Source organism: Lycorma delicatula, chromosome 11 (assembly GCF_047948215.1).
Source record: "Lycorma delicatula isolate Av1 chromosome 11, ASM4794821v1, whole genome shotgun sequence".
NCBI lineage: Eukaryota > Metazoa > Arthropoda > Insecta > Hemiptera > Fulgoridae > Lycorma > Lycorma delicatula.
Genome location: NC_134465.1, coordinates 40492533 through 40511415, shown reverse-complemented (window position 1 = coordinate 40511415; position 18883 = coordinate 40492533). Strand labels below are relative to the sequence as shown.

Genomic DNA, 18883 nt, shown 5'->3' with positions numbered 1-18883 from the left:
AGATTTTGGAAATTACCGCCCTGCCTCCCGCACGCTCCTTTCTCTCCGCCTGTCAGTTTTTCTTATAACATCGATCTCTTGTTTTCGATTATCGGTTCTGAGGATATATCTCCAACCCCGTTCGGTTTTTCGTGCTAAGACACAGATATCTTGACGGCAGAGAGGGCGCATCAGTTAGGAAGGACGATTTATAAACCGACTTCTGGACTTCATCTCCTGTCCTACGACTGCGCGATAAACCTAACGCTGATGTAACTATCGGCTTAAGATCTGGCCTTCTAACCGCCCACAAAAAAAAAAGGATACAGCGGTCAGCAGGTCTTGAATTCAAACCTGACGATGAATTTTGCATTTTTTTCACCTAATACTATGTGTAATCCACCGTCCTTATAAAATGTGTAACAAACACAACACATATCGTTGATCGTAACAATAAAAATAAAATTAAACAATTATAACAGGTAGTTACACATAATGAAAACTACAGTAAAGAAATAAAAAAAGAGAAGACAAACGTAGGTGCAGACTTATAAAGGTTTCGATCGTTTGAATGTGTTCTATTCAGATGAATAAGAACATTAACCAACCGACTGTAAACGCGTATCATTATAACAAAACAGTAATTGTTTCCATATACAAGTTTTTAAACTTAATGTTAAGCAGAACAATAATATACTGTAACTATTATAACTATTCATTCGATTTAACAATAACTTATACAGATGCGTCTAATAATGCGATTTTTTGTTGTTTTTTTTTTTTTTTTTTTTTGTTTTAATATAAAGCAATCATTCGATAAAAATAATTATTCGTGTTTAAAAATTAATAAGAAATTACAATCGACCGAAAAAACCGAAATAAATATTACACAGTATAAATAATATAACAGATACTACTTACGATTTATCGATCGACTATCGTGCAGATGCCACGAGAGGAAACGTATAGTTTACCTCGTGAAAGTAGCTAAATCAGTCGGCCGTCAATTTTATTCGAGGGTAATTTCTCAACACGTGCGATAATTTAAGATATATATATATATATATATATATATATATATATATCCGTTCTTAGACATTTTAAAGTTTTGTAATTTTTTTTTGTGAGTTGACAAGGAAAAGGAAAGTTTACTTTCTTTCTATTAAGCGTTCGATAATTATGGATAACCGCCACGGCTATAAAGTTAAATAAATTTCTAACGGAATATAGAATTACACCGCTCATGTATAATTACGATCTTTTAATACGGATTAAAACACTTTACTTCTGCAAATAGATAAAAAAACGACACGATCGGCCTTTTTTGAAGTATAGACACAGCCCGGGTACGGAAGAATATCCTGATAATTTCACCTTGTAAATAATCAGAGAATGGAAGTATCCGCAATAATTTTAAATTAAACATTCCTCTTTAATTTTTATTTTCCTGTCTAAGTAACGATATACCAGATCTACAGCTCTACAGGCGAAAGCATTGTAATCTGTCTGATTACAATGTGTGTTCGTGTTGGCCTCTAATAAATCACATTAAATCTCCAAAACTATTTAACTGATTTTTACCAAATTCGGGCAGATTACATCTATATTTGGAGCACTGATGCCTTTAAATTTTCATCTTAAAAGGTCGAGAGGGTGAAGCTGTAGAGCAAGATCACCATCAAGATTCCGTCTAATTAAGATCATATTTTTCGTAAACGTTGTAGCAGAATAATGGACTGTAGTATACATAAAATAATTACACACTGATTGATAACTAAATATACTATATTTATAATATTAAACTATATGACTATAATGCAGAGGCCGTACTGGCGTGCACGTATACTCTAAGACTGTCCAACTCCGAATAACTAGTATAACAGAATGTTCTTAATACTAAAGCTGCCCATAGGCAGCGCTGAGTGTCTGATTTTAAACCAAACATACTCCCCGCACGTAGATCTTTGATCAATATTAATTACATTGTCTTCCTTCACTAGCACTACTAGACCTGGTCGAAGATTTTCGGAGGGTGACTTCCACTTGCTGCGCTGCTGCAAACCATGGAGATAATCGTGAGACCAAGTAACCAAAGACTCTGTCGTATCTTCTGAAGTTGCTGCCATCTGGAAAGCTTGTTACATTTTATATCTATCAAATTGGGTTCAGGTAGTGCTATTAAAGGATTACCAATAAGAAATGTCCAGGTGTCAAGTAAGATGGATCGCTAGGGTCATCGGACAAAGTAGAAATAGGTCTAGAATTGAGGATAGCTTTTATATCGGATAAAAGGGTAGAAAATTCTTCGAAAGTTAGATAAGTTTTACCTATGACTCTTTTGAGATGGTATTTCATTGACTTCACAGCTGCTTACCAAAGGCCCCCAAAATGATGTGAATTAGCTGGTATGAAGTGCCATTTGAGCTGTAACTTGGCAGCGTAATTTTCAATGTCTGTATTAAATTCTTTATCGTGAGAGAGTTTCCTCAATGAATTTAACTCGTTGTTGGCTGCAACAAAATTGGTGCCGTTGTCACTATACAAGTTGGCGACGTGACCTCTTCTTGCACTGAAACGTCTTAAGGCTGCGAGGAAAGCTTGTGATGTAAGATTACTGACTAGCTCTATGTGAATAGCATGAGTTGCAAGACACACAAAAATTGCAACATAACATTTGGTTGTTATTTTACTTCTCGGATTCCAATACTTGATTTGAAACGGTCCCGCATAGTCTACTCCTGAGTTAAGAAAAGGACGACTAATCTCTACTCTGTGTTTGGGCAGCTGACCCATTAATTGATTAGCCGAGGCTGCCTTAAATAGAAAACATGTTACACAGTTATGAATAACACTTCTAATTACCTTTCGAGCTCGTGGTATCCAATATCTGAGTCTTAGTGAAGCTAACAATAATTGAGGTGCAACGTGCAATAACCTCAAATGTTCAGCCTTGATGATCAACATCGTAAGATGGTGTTTTGGTGGCAAAATAATCTGATCATACTCTAAATCAGCATTATTCAACCTTCCTCCAACTCGAATTATGTTACGATCATCGAGAAAAGGATGAAGATTAAGAAGCTCACTTTTTTTAGGAACGGTAGAAGTTGATCGAAGATCATTAATTTCTTGACAATATACTTGTTGCTGTACCATCCAGATGCATGTTTGTAATGAATCTTGAATGTCTGCAGTATTAAGATTTCCTGTTTTCTTCTTTTTATTACGACAATTATAAATAAATCTAGAAATACTTGAAAACTTACAAACTAAATCATCATTTGGCGGAAAAACACATGTCAAACTAGTTTCCGTTTGTCGTACTTCTGGAATATCTTGAACATCATAACTGTCTGAATTAAGCCAAGAACTGGAAGGTAAATACAACCAGATTGGTCCACACCACCAGATGCTATTATCTAAACTCTCTGGATTGGAACCTCTGGAAATGAGATCAGCAGGATTGTCTGACGAAGCGACATGTTTCCAGTCATTGACGTCTGTTAGATCTTGAATCTGCGAAAATCGATTCCCAACGAACGTTTTCCACTTCGATGCAGGAGCTGAGATCCATGCCAAGCATATTTTGGAGTCCGTCCAAAGATGAACCCTTTCAATCGACAAATTCAGGATTGGTAATGTTTTTCGTAACAATTTTGACAACAGTAAAGCGCCACACAACTCTAACCGTGGTATGCTGACAGTTTTAACTGGTGCGACACGAGATTTCGAGCAAAGTAGTTGAACTAAAATCTCTCCCTCAGAACTGACAGAACGCAAATACAGACAAGCACCAAACATGTTGTGATGCATCGCAGAAACCGTGAACTTCAATATCTGTAGGATTATTGATAATAACTCTTCTATTTATTTTAATATCATCAATTAAAGAAAGTTGTGACACCAAAACACGCCATTTCTGGAGCAATGATGATGGTAACTTATCATCCCAACCAATACCACTAAGCCACAATCGTTGCAAAAATATTTTGTAAGAGATTACAATAGGACTGATTAAACCAATTGGATCATAAATGGAAGCTACTGTAGACGCTACTTCTCATTTTGTTACTAAGTCTTTAAATGGTGGAATTTTGGAAGAAATAGAAAACACATCTGGCTGAGGAAACCATTTAAAGCCTAAAGTTTGAATGCTATCTTTTTTCTCAAGCTGAATTGATGTTTTTTTATTTACAAGTTCTTGAGGTAATGAATTTAAAAGTGATTTATGATTAGAACTCCATTTTCTCAGTTGAAATCCACCAGAGCTTAACAACTCTATTAACTCTGATTGGATTGCCAGAGCTGTGTTGATGTCATTAGCTCCAGAAACTAAATCATCCACGTAGAAATCACGACATAAAATTCTGACTGCAGTTGGGTACGTGTGTTTTTCTTCTCCTGCTAGATGTTGCAGGGACCTTGTAGCCAAGAATGGAGCTGAGGCAGTGACATAAGTAATCCTTTGAAGCTGATAGCATTGAATTTGATCAGTTGGTGAATCCCGCCAAAGAATGCGTTGTAAGCTGCAATCGTCTGAATGAATTTTGATTTAGCGGTACATTTTCTCAATGTCTGCTGTAAACGCAACGACATGGGTTCTAAATCTTACCATAATCGAAAATAAGTCTTGCTGTACAGTAGGACCAACCATTAGGATGTCATTAAGAGAAGTTCCCGTGGATGTTATAGCTGAACCATCAAAAACTACCCGAATTTTAGTTGTGGTATTATTTTGCTTAAAAACGGCATGATGAGGAAGGTAGAACTGTTGTTTACAATCATTACCTTGAAGAGGCACTGGCTTCATGTGACCGAGTTCTTTATTCTTGAAGAAATTTTGAGTATTCCAGACTCAAAAAGAATGATTCCTTTGAAGCCTTTTCTCTAACGCTTGAAATCGCAAACTTGCTTGATCGAATGAGTCTCAGGTAAACGATCTGGCTTTAGAGGAAGTCTGACGATAAGACGACCTGAAAAATCTCGGGTTGTTGTGTTCCGATAATACTGTTCACACTCGTCTTGTTCCTTAGCCTTGGGTAGAACAACCAACTCTTCTAATTCCCAAAATTGTTTGAGCTGTTGTTGAAGTTGATCATTTGTTAATGTTAAACATGTGGTTTCAGGACTTGAAGAGGTATTTTCTGATGGATATTCTCCTGATAGAATCCATCCTAATTCAGTTTCAAAGATAACTGGAAATCCACCTGGTCTTACCCTTTTATCACATTTCATAATTTCGAAATATAGCTCAATGCCCATTAACATGTCAATATTTCCTGGTTTATAAAATTCTGGATCAGATAATTTTAAATTCGAAGGCAGATTCCATGATTTGTAGTTGATAACATTGCATGGCACATTGCTAGTTATTTGTGGTAACATTAAACAAGAAATATTTGCACTAAAATCGTTAGAAGTAGAAAATAATTGTACGTCTACACTATAATTTGTTTTAGTAGGAGTATTATTTATACCCATAATTGGAACTGACTGACGAATTTTTCTTAAACCTAAACGTTCAACACAGTTTTCAGTAATGAAGTTTGATTGGCTAGCTGAATCTATTAGCAATCTACATGGTTGTAATCTTCCTTGACTATCTTGGACCAGCGAACAATCGCTGTAGAAAGAAGAATATTCGATTTCACTCTTGATTTGAGCGAACAATATGTGTTAGAAGAGCTATGATGTGAAGCTGGACTGTTTTGCGAACAACTAGAAATTTTCTGGTTTGAATCTGAATCATTATTGCTATTAGATTTAAACGAATTATTTTGTGAACTTATATGTAATGAGGTGTGATGTTTGCCCTTGCAAATTCGACAGCCTCTAGAGGAACAATTCCTTACTAAATGACCTAATCTAAGACAATTGTAACATAACTTCTTATCCTTAACAAACTTAGATTTATCAGAAACACTTAAATTACTAAACTTCGAACACTTGTATAAAGTGTGAGGTTGATTGCAACATTCACATACTTTGGAATCAGTAGCTACATACAAGTTAGAATGTCGAACAGGTTTATATTTTTGCCGTTCATACACTGTTTGAAGAGGCTAAAGCCTCCAAGGCTTGACATTTATTTCCAAAAATTCATAAAGATCTTTGAGAGATGGAAAATCTTGTGTAGAATTTTTTAATTCCCATTCTCGTTTGGTTTTTGAATCTAATCTATCTATATACAGTTGACTTAAAATTACTTCATGAATTGGTGTTTGAATATTTAAAACATTGAGAGCATTAAAATTACTAATCGCCGTATTGATGAACTGACGAAATTCGTTGGCGTCTTCCTTACTAACTAGCTTAATATTTATTATTTCTCTAACATGAGCCGATGCAATAAATCTCTTGTTTTTGTATCGGTCTTGTAACAATTTCCAAGCAACTGGGTAATTAGCATCAGTAACAGCTAAGTTTTTTATTAATTGAGCTGCTTCATATGTCAGTGTAGAATTCAGATAGTAGAATTTCTGAATTGGACTAACGTCTTTATTGTCATGAACCAATGCCTTGAATGCATCTGCATAAGGCATCCAATTTTCGTACGTACCGTTAAAAGGTAAATTGATCATTGGTAATTTTACTGAAGGTTTATTTTCGTTAATGCAACATTGGTGTGAGTTGAAGTGCTGGGTTTCTGAAACTGATGTTTCCTTTAAATATTCTTCTATTTGCGCCCTAATTTCATAATAATTGTCTTCAAAATCTAACCTATCTTCTAAATGCGTATCATAATTTTTCTCGTCCTGTACTTCTAGCAAACTCTGTATTTTATTAAAATTATCTAAAATATTTGGCATTGCATCATATCTAACTTTAATATTACTTTTTGGTGTCTCATTATTACATTTATCGAGAAATGTTTTTATGCGTGTTAATTGAGCCTTACATACTCCTAGTTGTTTTTTTCAAAGTTGTAATTTCAACTTCAAGAGACATAATGATAATTCTTATAAAATTCTTATAGATATAACTATCAACGTAAATTAAAGATTTATAGGAAAATAAGAAATTAGTAATTAGTAAAAATATAGACGAAATGGATGGAACTAATCAGTAAGAAATAATAATGTGAATGATAAAGGAATCAGATGAAGGATTAGTTAATGTAAATCTATATCATAGATAGGAACGTAAATAAGGAGCTGATAATTCCCAATTTGTATTACTTATCTGAAACAAATAAGATAATCGACTGGCAGCAGGTAGCCTGACTTGAAGGTCACGACAAAATGGCTGTTTACTTAGCACCAAGGGCGATGTCTGCATTCCAAGTCGAATTAAACGTGCGCTGCGAAGACTGTATGGATATTAACCGCACTTCTTATCGATATTATTACGCAACTATATTATACGATATATTATACGCAAACTATATTCTGCATAAAATAAAAAATATCCGGTTCGGACGACCAATAAAAAATATCGGGCCCGGAGGACCTTTCTTTTTCCTGTTTAGCCTCCGGTAACTACCGTTTAGATAATTCTTCAGAGGATGAATGAGGATGATATGTATGAGTGTAAATGAAGTGTAGTCTTGCACATTCTCAGTTCGACCATTCCTGAGATGTTTGGTAATTGAAACCCAACCACCAAAGAACACACCGGTATCCACGATCTAGCATTCAAATCCGTTTAAAAATAACTGGCTTTACTAGGACTTGAACGCTGTAACTCGGGCCCGGAGGACCAATGATAACGGGCTGTACGTTGTAGCAGAATAATGGACTGTAGTATACATAAAATAATTACACACTGATTGATAACTAAATATACTATATTTATAATATTAACAATATTAAACTATATTACTATAATGCAGAGGCCGTACTGGCGTGAATGTATACTCTAAGACTGTCCAACTCCGAATAACTAGTATAACAGAATGTTCTTAATACTAAAGCTGCCCATAGGCAGCGCAGAGTGTCTGATTTTAAACCAAACATTTTTCTTAGACGCATTTGTTAACGATTAAAAAATAGCAATATCAGCAAAAAAAGATTTTTCCAAAATCGTACCCCCAACCAAAAAAATGCTGTTGTAGTCATCTGCTATGTTGTGACGTCGCAGGTGAGCGAGAGAATTAAATACATTAATAATATTTAAAGTGCAAAAAAAAGTAGCTCGGTCTGTCTAGGTCTCGAACGAGATCGCCTGGTCGACTCGGAACCCGGTGTGTTAAACCTCACGGCTACACCGGTCTACCGACCGTACAAATGAAATTTGTAGTTAGTTGTGCAATTACATTAGTTTAATTAGTGCCGACCGTCGCCGCTAGTACCGCCACACCTGCGCGAATTAAACACGTACGCGCTTTAGTTAGAATCACTGAATCAAGTAAACGAAAAAATATTATATTTAAACAAAATGATAAATATTTTTAATTAAGTCGTGCGTGTACGCCGTGCATCAGAAACAACTTACAATGTAGGACTTTCCCGGAACACGGCTAAGACCGCATGACGGAAAAGTTCTACAACTGTGTTGTCAGCTTTTTTTAACTTATAAATAACAGACGACAGTAATGTGCTATCATGACAGTTCGACAGATTTTGTTTTAATTCCTAGGAAAATCACGGGTAATAAATAATTTAAAATAGATTTTAAGCCGAATGTAAATATTTTCGTTTGTATTATTAACCTAAATATTTTCGTTAACGTATTCTTTGCGGAAAATCATGAAAAAAGTGGCTTGAACTGTCAAATCAAAATTAGCGTAACGTACATTTCATTTTATCAAAAATGTTTATAAAAGAAGTAACAAATCGAAGATGAAGTTAGGAACGATCATCACGACACTAGAGTTGAACATACCTCTATATATATAACCGTCAAAATACTATTTAGGCGTAAATTACGTCAGTAAATCAAGAACAGTAAATTTTTATATAGAAAAATCAATAAAGCAGAAAAAGAAAAAATTACGTATTCAAATATTTACATAAATCGTCGCGGATGCTCGGTTCCATAAGGACATGGAGAAATAGCATACGTAAAGGTTTCTTAAAATATAGTTTATAATTTATAACGTACAAAAATAAAGATTCTAAAAAATAAAATTAATTTAATAAAGTATTAAATTATTAGTACCGAAATGCAATTACTAATGCGATTTACTAACCGCTTTATAAAGACTAATAAAAACTAATACTGAGATCGCTGTTATTGCACGCTGAAATAAAAAACTGCCACTCCGCAGTTCCCCGGCAGTTATCTCCTAACCTGCAACTTCTTCTTTTTCCTGTTTAGTCTCCGGGAATCACCGCCAGGTAAATATTTCAGAAGACGAATGAGGATGATATGTACGAGTGTAGTCTTGTGCAGTCTCAGGTCGAACCTTTCTGAGATGTGTGATTAATTGAAACCCAACCACCAAAGAACACCGGTATCCACGATCTAGTATTCAAATTCGTATAAAAATCTTTACTATGATTTGAACGTTGGAACTCTCGACTTCCAAATCAGCTGATTTGTGAAAACGCATTCACCACTACACCAACCCGGTGGGTTAACCTACACCTACAGCTAACCTTTTTCTTTTTCCTGCTTAGCCACCGGTAACTACCGTTTAAATAATACTTCAGAGGATGAATGAGGATGATATGTATGAGTGTAAATTAAGTGTAGTCTTGTACATTCTCAGTTCGACCGTTCCTGAGATGTGCGGTTAATTGAAACCCAACCACCAAAGAACACCGGTATCCACGATCTAGTATTCAAATCCGTGTAAAAATAACTGGCTTTACTAGGACTTCGACGCTGGAACTCTCGACTTCCAAATCAGCTGATTTGGGAAGACGCGTTCACCACTAGACCAACCCGGCGGGTTTACCTACACCTAACCTAACCTAAACCTAGAATACGTCGTTGATTCTGTCCAATACGATTTATAAAAATATATCATAACTTAGAAGCGCTTGGTGAATTTCAGTTTTCTGGTTTAAAGATTCCCGTACTTTATTAACACCCTTTGTGTTTAGACGCGCGCGCGTGCGTGTATGTGAAGATAGTTTTAAAAGATACATAGAAACTTTTAATCGTACATATTCACATTGTATTCGTAGAACTTCAACTACAAAAAAAAATCTGATGTCAACTCCTCATGACTTCATTGTACGCCTTGTAATTACACAACCACTTTTTTTTTTAAATGAAGAGTACATAAAATTTTACTCATTAATAATTTGTGATTTTTTTTTCCACTTTTTTTTATTGTTATTGAATTATTATTTACGCCAAATCTTTTTTTTCCAATCCGAGATTACTTATTAATAAATCAATATACTTAAATTAAAAATAAATAAAAAAATCCCTTTCGGAACGCCGGAAGGCGGAGGCAGTTTTCACCGGTGCTAAATAGAGGATAAAAAAGATTTCCACCTTAAAGTTAAGAAAAAAAGTTTCACATGTTTAGCATACAAGCCCCATCTTCTTACAATCCCAGCAACAGTTTGGTCATCCCTTCCCCTAAGGGTTAGTCATATAAAAAAATGTTTCAGACAAAAGTTTTAAGTAATTTTTAGAGGATTACCGACCACTTTAAACCGATTCGATACTGTGCCTATTAAGGGAGGTATGATTTTTTGTCTTCGAAACCCTATTTTTTCCACCCCCTGGGTCAACGGTTGGTGATATTTTGTTTTTTTTCGAAAAAGCCCCCCCCCCCCCATTTCTACCCCCATGGTCCGACTTTGCCCATTAATAAACTGGACCGAGAATTTGGGTCGTTATATTTTATCTATCAATTTAAAACTGATTGGCGCAAAATTACGGCAGTTATCGTATCCACAAGAAAGTGAAAAAAAATATATATATATATATAAATTTTTGAACTGACGATGGTTTTGGGGTCTAGGGGATGTAAAACGCGAAAATATAAAAAAAAAGTAAACGTAGTCTGATTGGAACCGATGTGTAAGATTCAAATATTTCATTAATTAAAATTCCATTTGGCTATAACTCTGGAACCGATTAAAATAAGTACCGCTTATGATATATCCTTGAAAGGCTCTCAATGAGGGCTTATTACTGCAGTTTAGAAAAAGTCCAAATTGTTTTGGATTTTGGGCTTTTTTGAACGCTATTGGTTCAGTCTATTGCAATCAAAAGGGGAGGTACACAAATAGCTATTACAACAGTCCTAAATCCAAAATTTCAGAATCCTACGGCTTATCGTTTTTGAGTTATTCGAGATACAAACGTACGTACAGACGTCACGCCGAAACTAGTGAAAATGGATTCATGGATGATCAAAATTGATATTTCCGTTGAAATCTGAAAACCGAAATTTTTCGTGATCACAATACTTCCTTTATTTCGCACAAGGAAGTAAAAAGCAACGGGCAGTACTCATCTAATCTTAACTGTCAACGACTTCCACAATCCAGTCCACATTATGTTATTCTAAGCATTATCAGGCAGATAGATTCCGATATCACAAGACTATAATCACAAAATTTACTACAAACCCGACTCTGATATTCTGTAACGACCGACGTTACTGCTAATTTTTAAGACAAATTTAAACTTCTGATCAAGATAGACCCGAATGTAAGACACCATATGTGAAAGAAAGAGAGAATTATTTACAGCTAAATTTCTCAATTTTAAAAATAGAATGACTTTGATACGCGCTCATTCCTGCACAATCAAAAAAATATACTCGATGTAATTAATAATGCCGAGATCTCTTAAATGTGTTTATTACTCTTAGGAATTTTAATAAAATCTAATCGACCGATATAGTTGTTACAAATGACCTTGAAAACGATCAAAAAAGAAATAATGAACCAAGAACTGATACTACCGTACACCATTCATTATATCTCCCTTCCCCTTTGGTAAGATTTTTACACACGACCGACAACTTTTATAACATTAAGTCTCATAACGATCAATAATGTTAAATTCTTTAAAATTTTTCATTATTAAACGCTTTGGCACTCTTCAGACAATATTTTCAACCGTGATTATACCTGATTTACCGATCAAAAACTAAATTGAGTGTCATCAAAACCTGCATATCTAAAAGAATTTTTTTTTTTTAAATCAATTGCAGGGAGGGCAGTACTTTTTAATCAGCATTTGAAATCATATAAATATCAGAGACAATGAATTTAATTGTCACTGATATTTAGAACAATATGCAGAACATGTTTTGGTATGTAGTTAACATATAGATTATTTTAAAACTTAGTTTTCACAAAATGTTTCTTGTAAATTGTCTAACAGTATTATTTTCAAAACAACTAAGAACGGAAAAATCATACAAAATGAAGCGATCCGTGACACTCAAATCTCATTTATATTTTTAAACAATTTAAATCACAAAATAAAGTAAAGTAAATTAAAATACGGCAAAAATTGCATAAATCTTTAACTTGCCGCAAAGAAATAATAAAATAACATAGAGGCTTTCAGATCTACTCATATTTAATAAAATTAAAACTAAAAAGATTCTGGAGCAACAAACATATTTATGTATTTTCTTTAATACTAAAAAGGATGTAGACAAATCATCGTACAACTCTACCCAATAATTTCTACTTATTCTTCATCTCTTCTTCCTTTGAAAGCACCATGGAAATAGAGTCTGATATCTTCTGATGCTATCTACGAACCCCTGCATGCATCTTCCAGTAATCATAAGACTTGTTTAATGGATCTCAACAAAGCTATGAATCTGCCTGCGGGACAGTGCAACGATTCAAATTCTTATCAGAGAGTTTTACAAAAAACAGACTGATGGTCTAGGCGTATCTGGTAATTACATATCTAACTCCTCCTTCATTATAATCAAATATTATAAATAAAATTCAATGTTTAATTTGAAGAGGTGTTGCGGCAAATAGATGAAAAAAGAAGCATTTGGAAAAATATAGCTAAAAGAAGGGACAGACTTATAGGCCACATATTAAGGCATCCTGGACTAGTCGCTTTAATATTGGAAGGACAGGTAGAAGGAAAAAATTGTGTAGGCAGGCCACGTTTGGAATATGTAAAACAAATTGTTAGGGATGTAGGATGTAGGAGGTATACCGAAATGAAACGACTAGTACTAGATAGGGAATCTTGGAGAGCTGCATCAAACCAGTCAAATGACTGAAGACAAAAAAAAAGTTTAATTTGACAAACAAAAACTTGCAACAAGAGTAAAAAGAAACTAATGACATGTGTAAAAAAAATTACATAAATCCGATTTAATTAACCGGGAGAAAATATATATCAAATTTCAGTGACAAAAAATAATTAAAGAAATATAAACAATAGACTTATTGTAAACAATGATATATTGTTTTCCGTAAAACACTCACACAAACTATTTAACCGACTCGCTCGTACGCTTTCACCATTTTTAATACGATTTAGATTCGTTAATTTTTTCAAACATACGATAAATAAATCTATCAGGGCTTTAACCTGCATTAATGTCATCATTCTATTTATCCTTCCATAAAAGACATAAGATATATAAAAATAATAATTTTAAAATGAAAAAAATTCTACGAATATATCAGAACTCAGACTACTGAGTACGACCAGGAAAATTAGTTCAATTCAAGGTCAAAATGTGTATTTACTTAATCAATTAGCACCCCAAAGTAACATGTCTTTTACAGGCAGGACATTTATTTTTTTTAACTGATTTTACTGAGAAAATAATCCTTTAAAATCGAATATACTTTCTGGCTATAGAAAATTCATAAATGTTTATTTTTCAAATAATCTATTACAAAAAGATTTCAGAGAATAAATTTCTTAGGAAATTTTTTAAGAAACGTTTTATTATCGGCGATTTCAAAAATCGATTACTTTTACTTTGCCCTCAAAACCCATTAGCCTGGTTTGGCATCAACGGTTCCTAATTCATCAGAGATCACTTTTTCCGCTTAGTTGTAATTCCAAACACAAAAAGATAATTTATTCAGACATTTTCAATAGATATTACTGACCGTTTTCAAATCTAAATAGTCGTACTGATGTTTTCGTACCTTTCCGTTTTACTTCTTGCACCTTTTAATAAACAGAGAAACTTCATTTTTGGAGCCAAAATGTATAACATATTTTTGCGGAAGATACACACATATTCCCGTTAAATTGAAACAGATGCTGATTATTTTATAAAATTTAATTAAGAAACTGTTTTTCTTTTACGTTAAAGGTTAAATGTTCATAATGATTGTAGGTGAGTCACGAGTAATTCTCTAAACGTACAAAAATACCATTTATTATTCCTGGCTTATTAGGTAAAATGAGAAATGAAGTAGTTTCTTGATACCTTCTTCACTAATGCAAAAATACAATAGCATGACAAGCCAATATTTTCTCCGTGGAACCCCCTACAACTTCATTTTGTTCACTTAAGGGACTGGCTTACAGCGAACCCATTTACAGAAAACAAAACCAATTTGCAGAAAACAATTCTAAATTATGACTCTTGTATCACAGATGCTTTGTCTGCATTACAATCACAAGAAAGACAGATGTGTAAAGTAACAGATTAATGCACTGCTTTCTGTAGCGATTCAGTTATATGGATCGTTTCAACTCAATGGAGTAAATACACTCTAAAATACTTAAAACTTTTCATTCAGACCTAATTTTAAACTTTTATCTTTTTATAAATACTTTTTTAACACTTCCTATCAATGATTTTATTTCAATAATGTTTACTTATAATAATTGTACCTGTTGATTTTGCATACTTTGTTGACCAGTGATGTTTCATTCTTCTTTTACCGGAGTAGAAAACATTAAAAAAAATTTATTTCAGCGTTTCATTGTAAAATATACAAGAAGTTTTCCCTTCGATTGGAGATAGAATGAAAAATCGACCGAGAAGATCAACCGGAGAGTTAGGTGAGCTCACAACAAGCTAGACCTTTAATGAACAGCTTTAGGAAAGAATGAAGTATTTTTAAATAAAAAAGATATTCTGAAGTATAAGAGGTATTCGTGGAATAAATACACTCTCCTCAGCTGTAACCGGTTCACATTGGGCGATGGAGTCATCTCCAAGAATACAATCGTTATTCATTAAATAGTGTTGAGATTTAAAATTTAAATATAAAATTTTGGTTCTCTCCCTTGCCCCTCCTCAAACTGGATTTTTGAAAAACTATGAAACATGTACCTTTTTGTTTTCAAAGAAAACCAGTTTTCATGTTTATACATCTTTAATTAACGCGATAAAACATTTTCACGAAAAACTGTACCTCCTTTGCCACCCCTCAAAATGGATTTTTTTAAAATGGTAAAACACGTGCTTTTTTTTCTTTACAAAGAAAGTCTAAAAACAGTTTTTTATGACTAACTTCAATTCCTGAGATACAGAACTTTACCCCTCTTTTCACTCTTTCAGTTCTCCAGAATCCTTCCCTAATGGGTCCATATGTTAAAAACACAATCAATCCTCCAAAATTCACCTACCCATGAAAAGCGGTTTGAACTGTGTGCTGATGAGTCGGTCAGTCAGTCATGACGCTTTGTTTTTATAAATATTGATGATTATATTTTATCTCAAACGAAATTTTATCAAAATTCTTACAATAACATCCACATACATGCAAAAATTGTCTCTAAAAAGAACTATCTATGTGTATGTATGCTGCATCTTAATAAAAATTGTAAAGTTTCACTTTACATTTATTGTTTGTAACATTAAAATATTAAGATTAACAAATTCTTTTTTTCTATTAATTTTAATAAGTTGTATTTTTACAATATTATTTAGCACTGCATTACTAAGCAATTGACATATTTTTGTATTTTAATTTCTAAAACACAAACAATTTCAAATTATAATCATTTTATACTTCTCATTTATAAGATTTTTACAGAGAATTTTTTCGTTTGTAAAATTCATCGCGTAAACTCAAGGCTTAATCAAGAGAATATAATGTTTTATTTTTACAAATTTTTAAATTGAATTATTTATGATTATAACTACTGAACTTTTATAAGCTTCATCAAATTTTAATCGTTATGCTTCTTGGAAAACCAAGTAACACAATAAAATTAAGCAAAATTTACAACAAATTTTTAACAACTTTGCAATTGAGAAAGATCAGATTTTTTAAATATTCTTTTTCAGCTGGTACTACAAGGTGTGATAAAATTGGTTCCAGTTTGCATTAACTTAAATTAATTTAAAATGATTTTTGATAATCAGCAACACATGATATTTTGTTTACTCAATGTTGCCTTGAAAAGAGTGTCTTACATCAATGTTGATGGTCCACCTCTGGAAGTAAGACAGGGCAAGAAATACATTCAGTTCACCTAACCAGACCTGGGTGGATGGTATAACTCTTTAGTTCATATATAAATGATGTTTGCTCAGTTATTTGAAGATATCGGTCACCTTGTCTACAGAAGAATGGTTAGTTGAGCATCTTCTTATATTTGAAGATCCTATTATCATCAAAACTTAAGGAAATTGGGCCATAGCAAAAACCGTTTCTTAAACATTTAAGACTTTTGGATGTGAAACTCATGGTCAGGCTGTATTATAATCCTCGATAATGTTGCAATGTTCAATTAACCTTTCATTTGGAGAATACCCCTCTTCCTTACAACAGTACCCAAATTAGAGTAATGCTAATCAAATGGAAGACAATAATGGTATACACAGTTAAAAGCAAAATTAACAAGTGGCGATTAATCAAAGTACGATTTGGATAACTGAACTCAACAAAGCCACCTGTTTAAGGAAGTCTATTTTTTAAATTAAGCCAATTTGTAATTTTGTTTATTATATAACAACAGCAAAATGCACAAGTTGACATGAAAGCAAGAAACAAATGTCTTGCCTATAGCCTAATACACTGTGTCCACCATATAATGTTTTTAATCTACACTTACTTTCCCAGTTCAAATTCAAAATAAATTCATGTATATACATAAATTAATTTCAACAGGTAATAGTTCCAAGGCAGAGTTTAGTTCTACATCATTATTTGAGTCAAACAAGAGGTAGTGCAAGACGTAAATAAAAAAAAGAATATCTTCCTTAAGTTATGAGTGAAACCCCTAACAAAATACATGTAAAAATTACAATTTACCTAATTTCAACCGGCTAGAAAAATTACAATTTTACCAAATTACAACAAGTAATTCATAGCTAGTACATTACAACTGTTTCAATATATAAATACAACAATTTATCTAATGCAACACTATTATCAGAAAACTAACGAAAGTCGGCCAAATAGTTAGATCTAAATTTTGGAAAAACTAGTAGTGCAGGAAATAAAAAGAACCACCTACTCTTTCTAAAATAACTTTTCAGTTACTTAATTAAAAGGAAAAATATCTAAATTCAAGTACCTTAGTAAAACTAGTTATAAATTTACACGCGTCAAAACACAACTACAAAAGTAAAAAATTGATATATACATAAATTTAAAGAAAATAAATAAATAAAATATTATGTATATACAACGCAGTTTACAGTTTTCAACAAATGCTACAGCAACTTTAGAAAATGTAAACAATGCAATACATTACAATAAGGCAAAATAAAAATCGCGGAAAAGTTAAACATAATTATTTTATAATACTTATTTTTAAACAGTATTCCTGTTTTTAAAATCTGCAAGATACTCCCAATATGAATTAAAAACACACGTACTCCCATTAACCACACGAAATTATACAATAAAACTCTGTGAATCCAAAATTGGTTATAAATAAAACGCCGAAAAATGTTATCTAAATAAACGCCGAGGTACCGGTATTACTAAATTACAACAGTAAATTATTAATTAAACTTTAATGACTACTGCTTGGAAAATGTAAATATAAATTAGGAAAATACAATAAATATTATTGTGATAAACATTCGCAATTATATGAATTAAAGAAATTTTATCTCTAGTAATAATAACGCCTAATTAATCAAAATAACTACGCGACAATAATAAAAACAATAATATCCACTTACTTCATAGGTTCAATTAATAGCAAACAAATCTTAACAACGAATTCCGAATCTCAATATCCCAGACAACGCTAGTGTAACCGATACGTACATCCCCACATAATTACACTGTCGGTAAATTAATATTAATTCACTTTCTTAGGGTCAGCTGTGTCGCACGATTGATTACGATCACCTGATAATCATGTATACCAACATTAGCGCGTAAAAAACTCGTTAATCTCTATCTAGATAAAAAAAGAATATATTACAACGCATTTAAATAGATTTTAATCGTTTAAATAATCTAACGTAGCTTTTACCACTAAATCAATATGTACAGATAGATTTTGCAAATAAGTCGTTTTATGATCGAAATTCGAATAGGCGCGAAATTTCAACTATTAATTAAGCTTTTTGTTTTATATACTATATATATATATAGTATATAAATTATATATATATATATATATAATTTATATACTCGCACAAATTTTATCACGAAGTTCTCTCGGGACTTTCACAACCTATTATTCTACTCCTGAAAATAATAGAAAAAGTTCATATAAACATGTCCCAAAATGCTTCGTTGGCGAGTTACAATTATTGAAAGCTCGGATTTCAGCTAACCCGGTGAAATAAGGTCTGACTGAAATTTTTAGGACTTAATTAGGAAAACAAAATTAGTGATTTCTTAAGATCTTAGGCCTGATAAATCGAATAAAATAGATTCCAGAAACATATTGCAGTAGTTTTTGAGAAATCTGGGGTGAAAACCAATATATTAGGGTAAAAAACGCTGTTGTTTTTTTTTTATGTATTTGACGTACAATAACTTTGTTAAATGGGTAATAAATACATAAGAATTTAAATAATACTTGTAGAAAATGTAAATCTGAACAAAATATTGTAGGATAAGTTGAATTAAACAAAGTAAAGTTAGAAAAATTGGAATTTTGTTTAGAAACAGTACAC

At 32.7% G+C, this 18883-nt stretch overlaps 4 protein-coding genes across 5 annotated transcripts in view; all 4 read right to left on the bottom strand.

Annotated features, from left to right (window-relative positions):
- The window catches only part of LOC142332000 (transmembrane protein 53-like), an 87064-nt gene extending 68972 nt beyond the window's left edge, over window positions 1-18092 (bottom strand). For both annotated transcript variants that reach the window (XM_075378054.1, XM_075378055.1), the window contains exon 1: window positions 17933-18092. The gene's annotated coding sequence lies outside the window, so the exon portion shown is untranslated. The remainder of the gene's footprint in view (window positions 1-17932) is intronic.
- LOC142332516 (uncharacterized) lies at window positions 2350-3780 on the bottom strand. Its single transcript, XM_075378963.1, has one exon. The coding sequence runs from the start codon at window positions 3778-3780 to the stop codon at window positions 2350-2352; it is 1431 nt and encodes a 476-aa protein (XP_075235078.1).
- On the bottom strand, window positions 4867-5460 carry LOC142332515 (uncharacterized). The gene has a single exon (XM_075378962.1). The coding sequence runs from the start codon at window positions 5458-5460 to the stop codon at window positions 4867-4869; it is 594 nt and encodes a 197-aa protein (XP_075235077.1).
- LOC142332514 (uncharacterized) lies at window positions 6042-6788 on the bottom strand. The gene has a single exon (XM_075378960.1). The coding sequence runs from the start codon at window positions 6786-6788 to the stop codon at window positions 6042-6044; it is 747 nt and encodes a 248-aa protein (XP_075235075.1).
- Window positions 18093-18883: the final 791 nt, after the last annotated feature.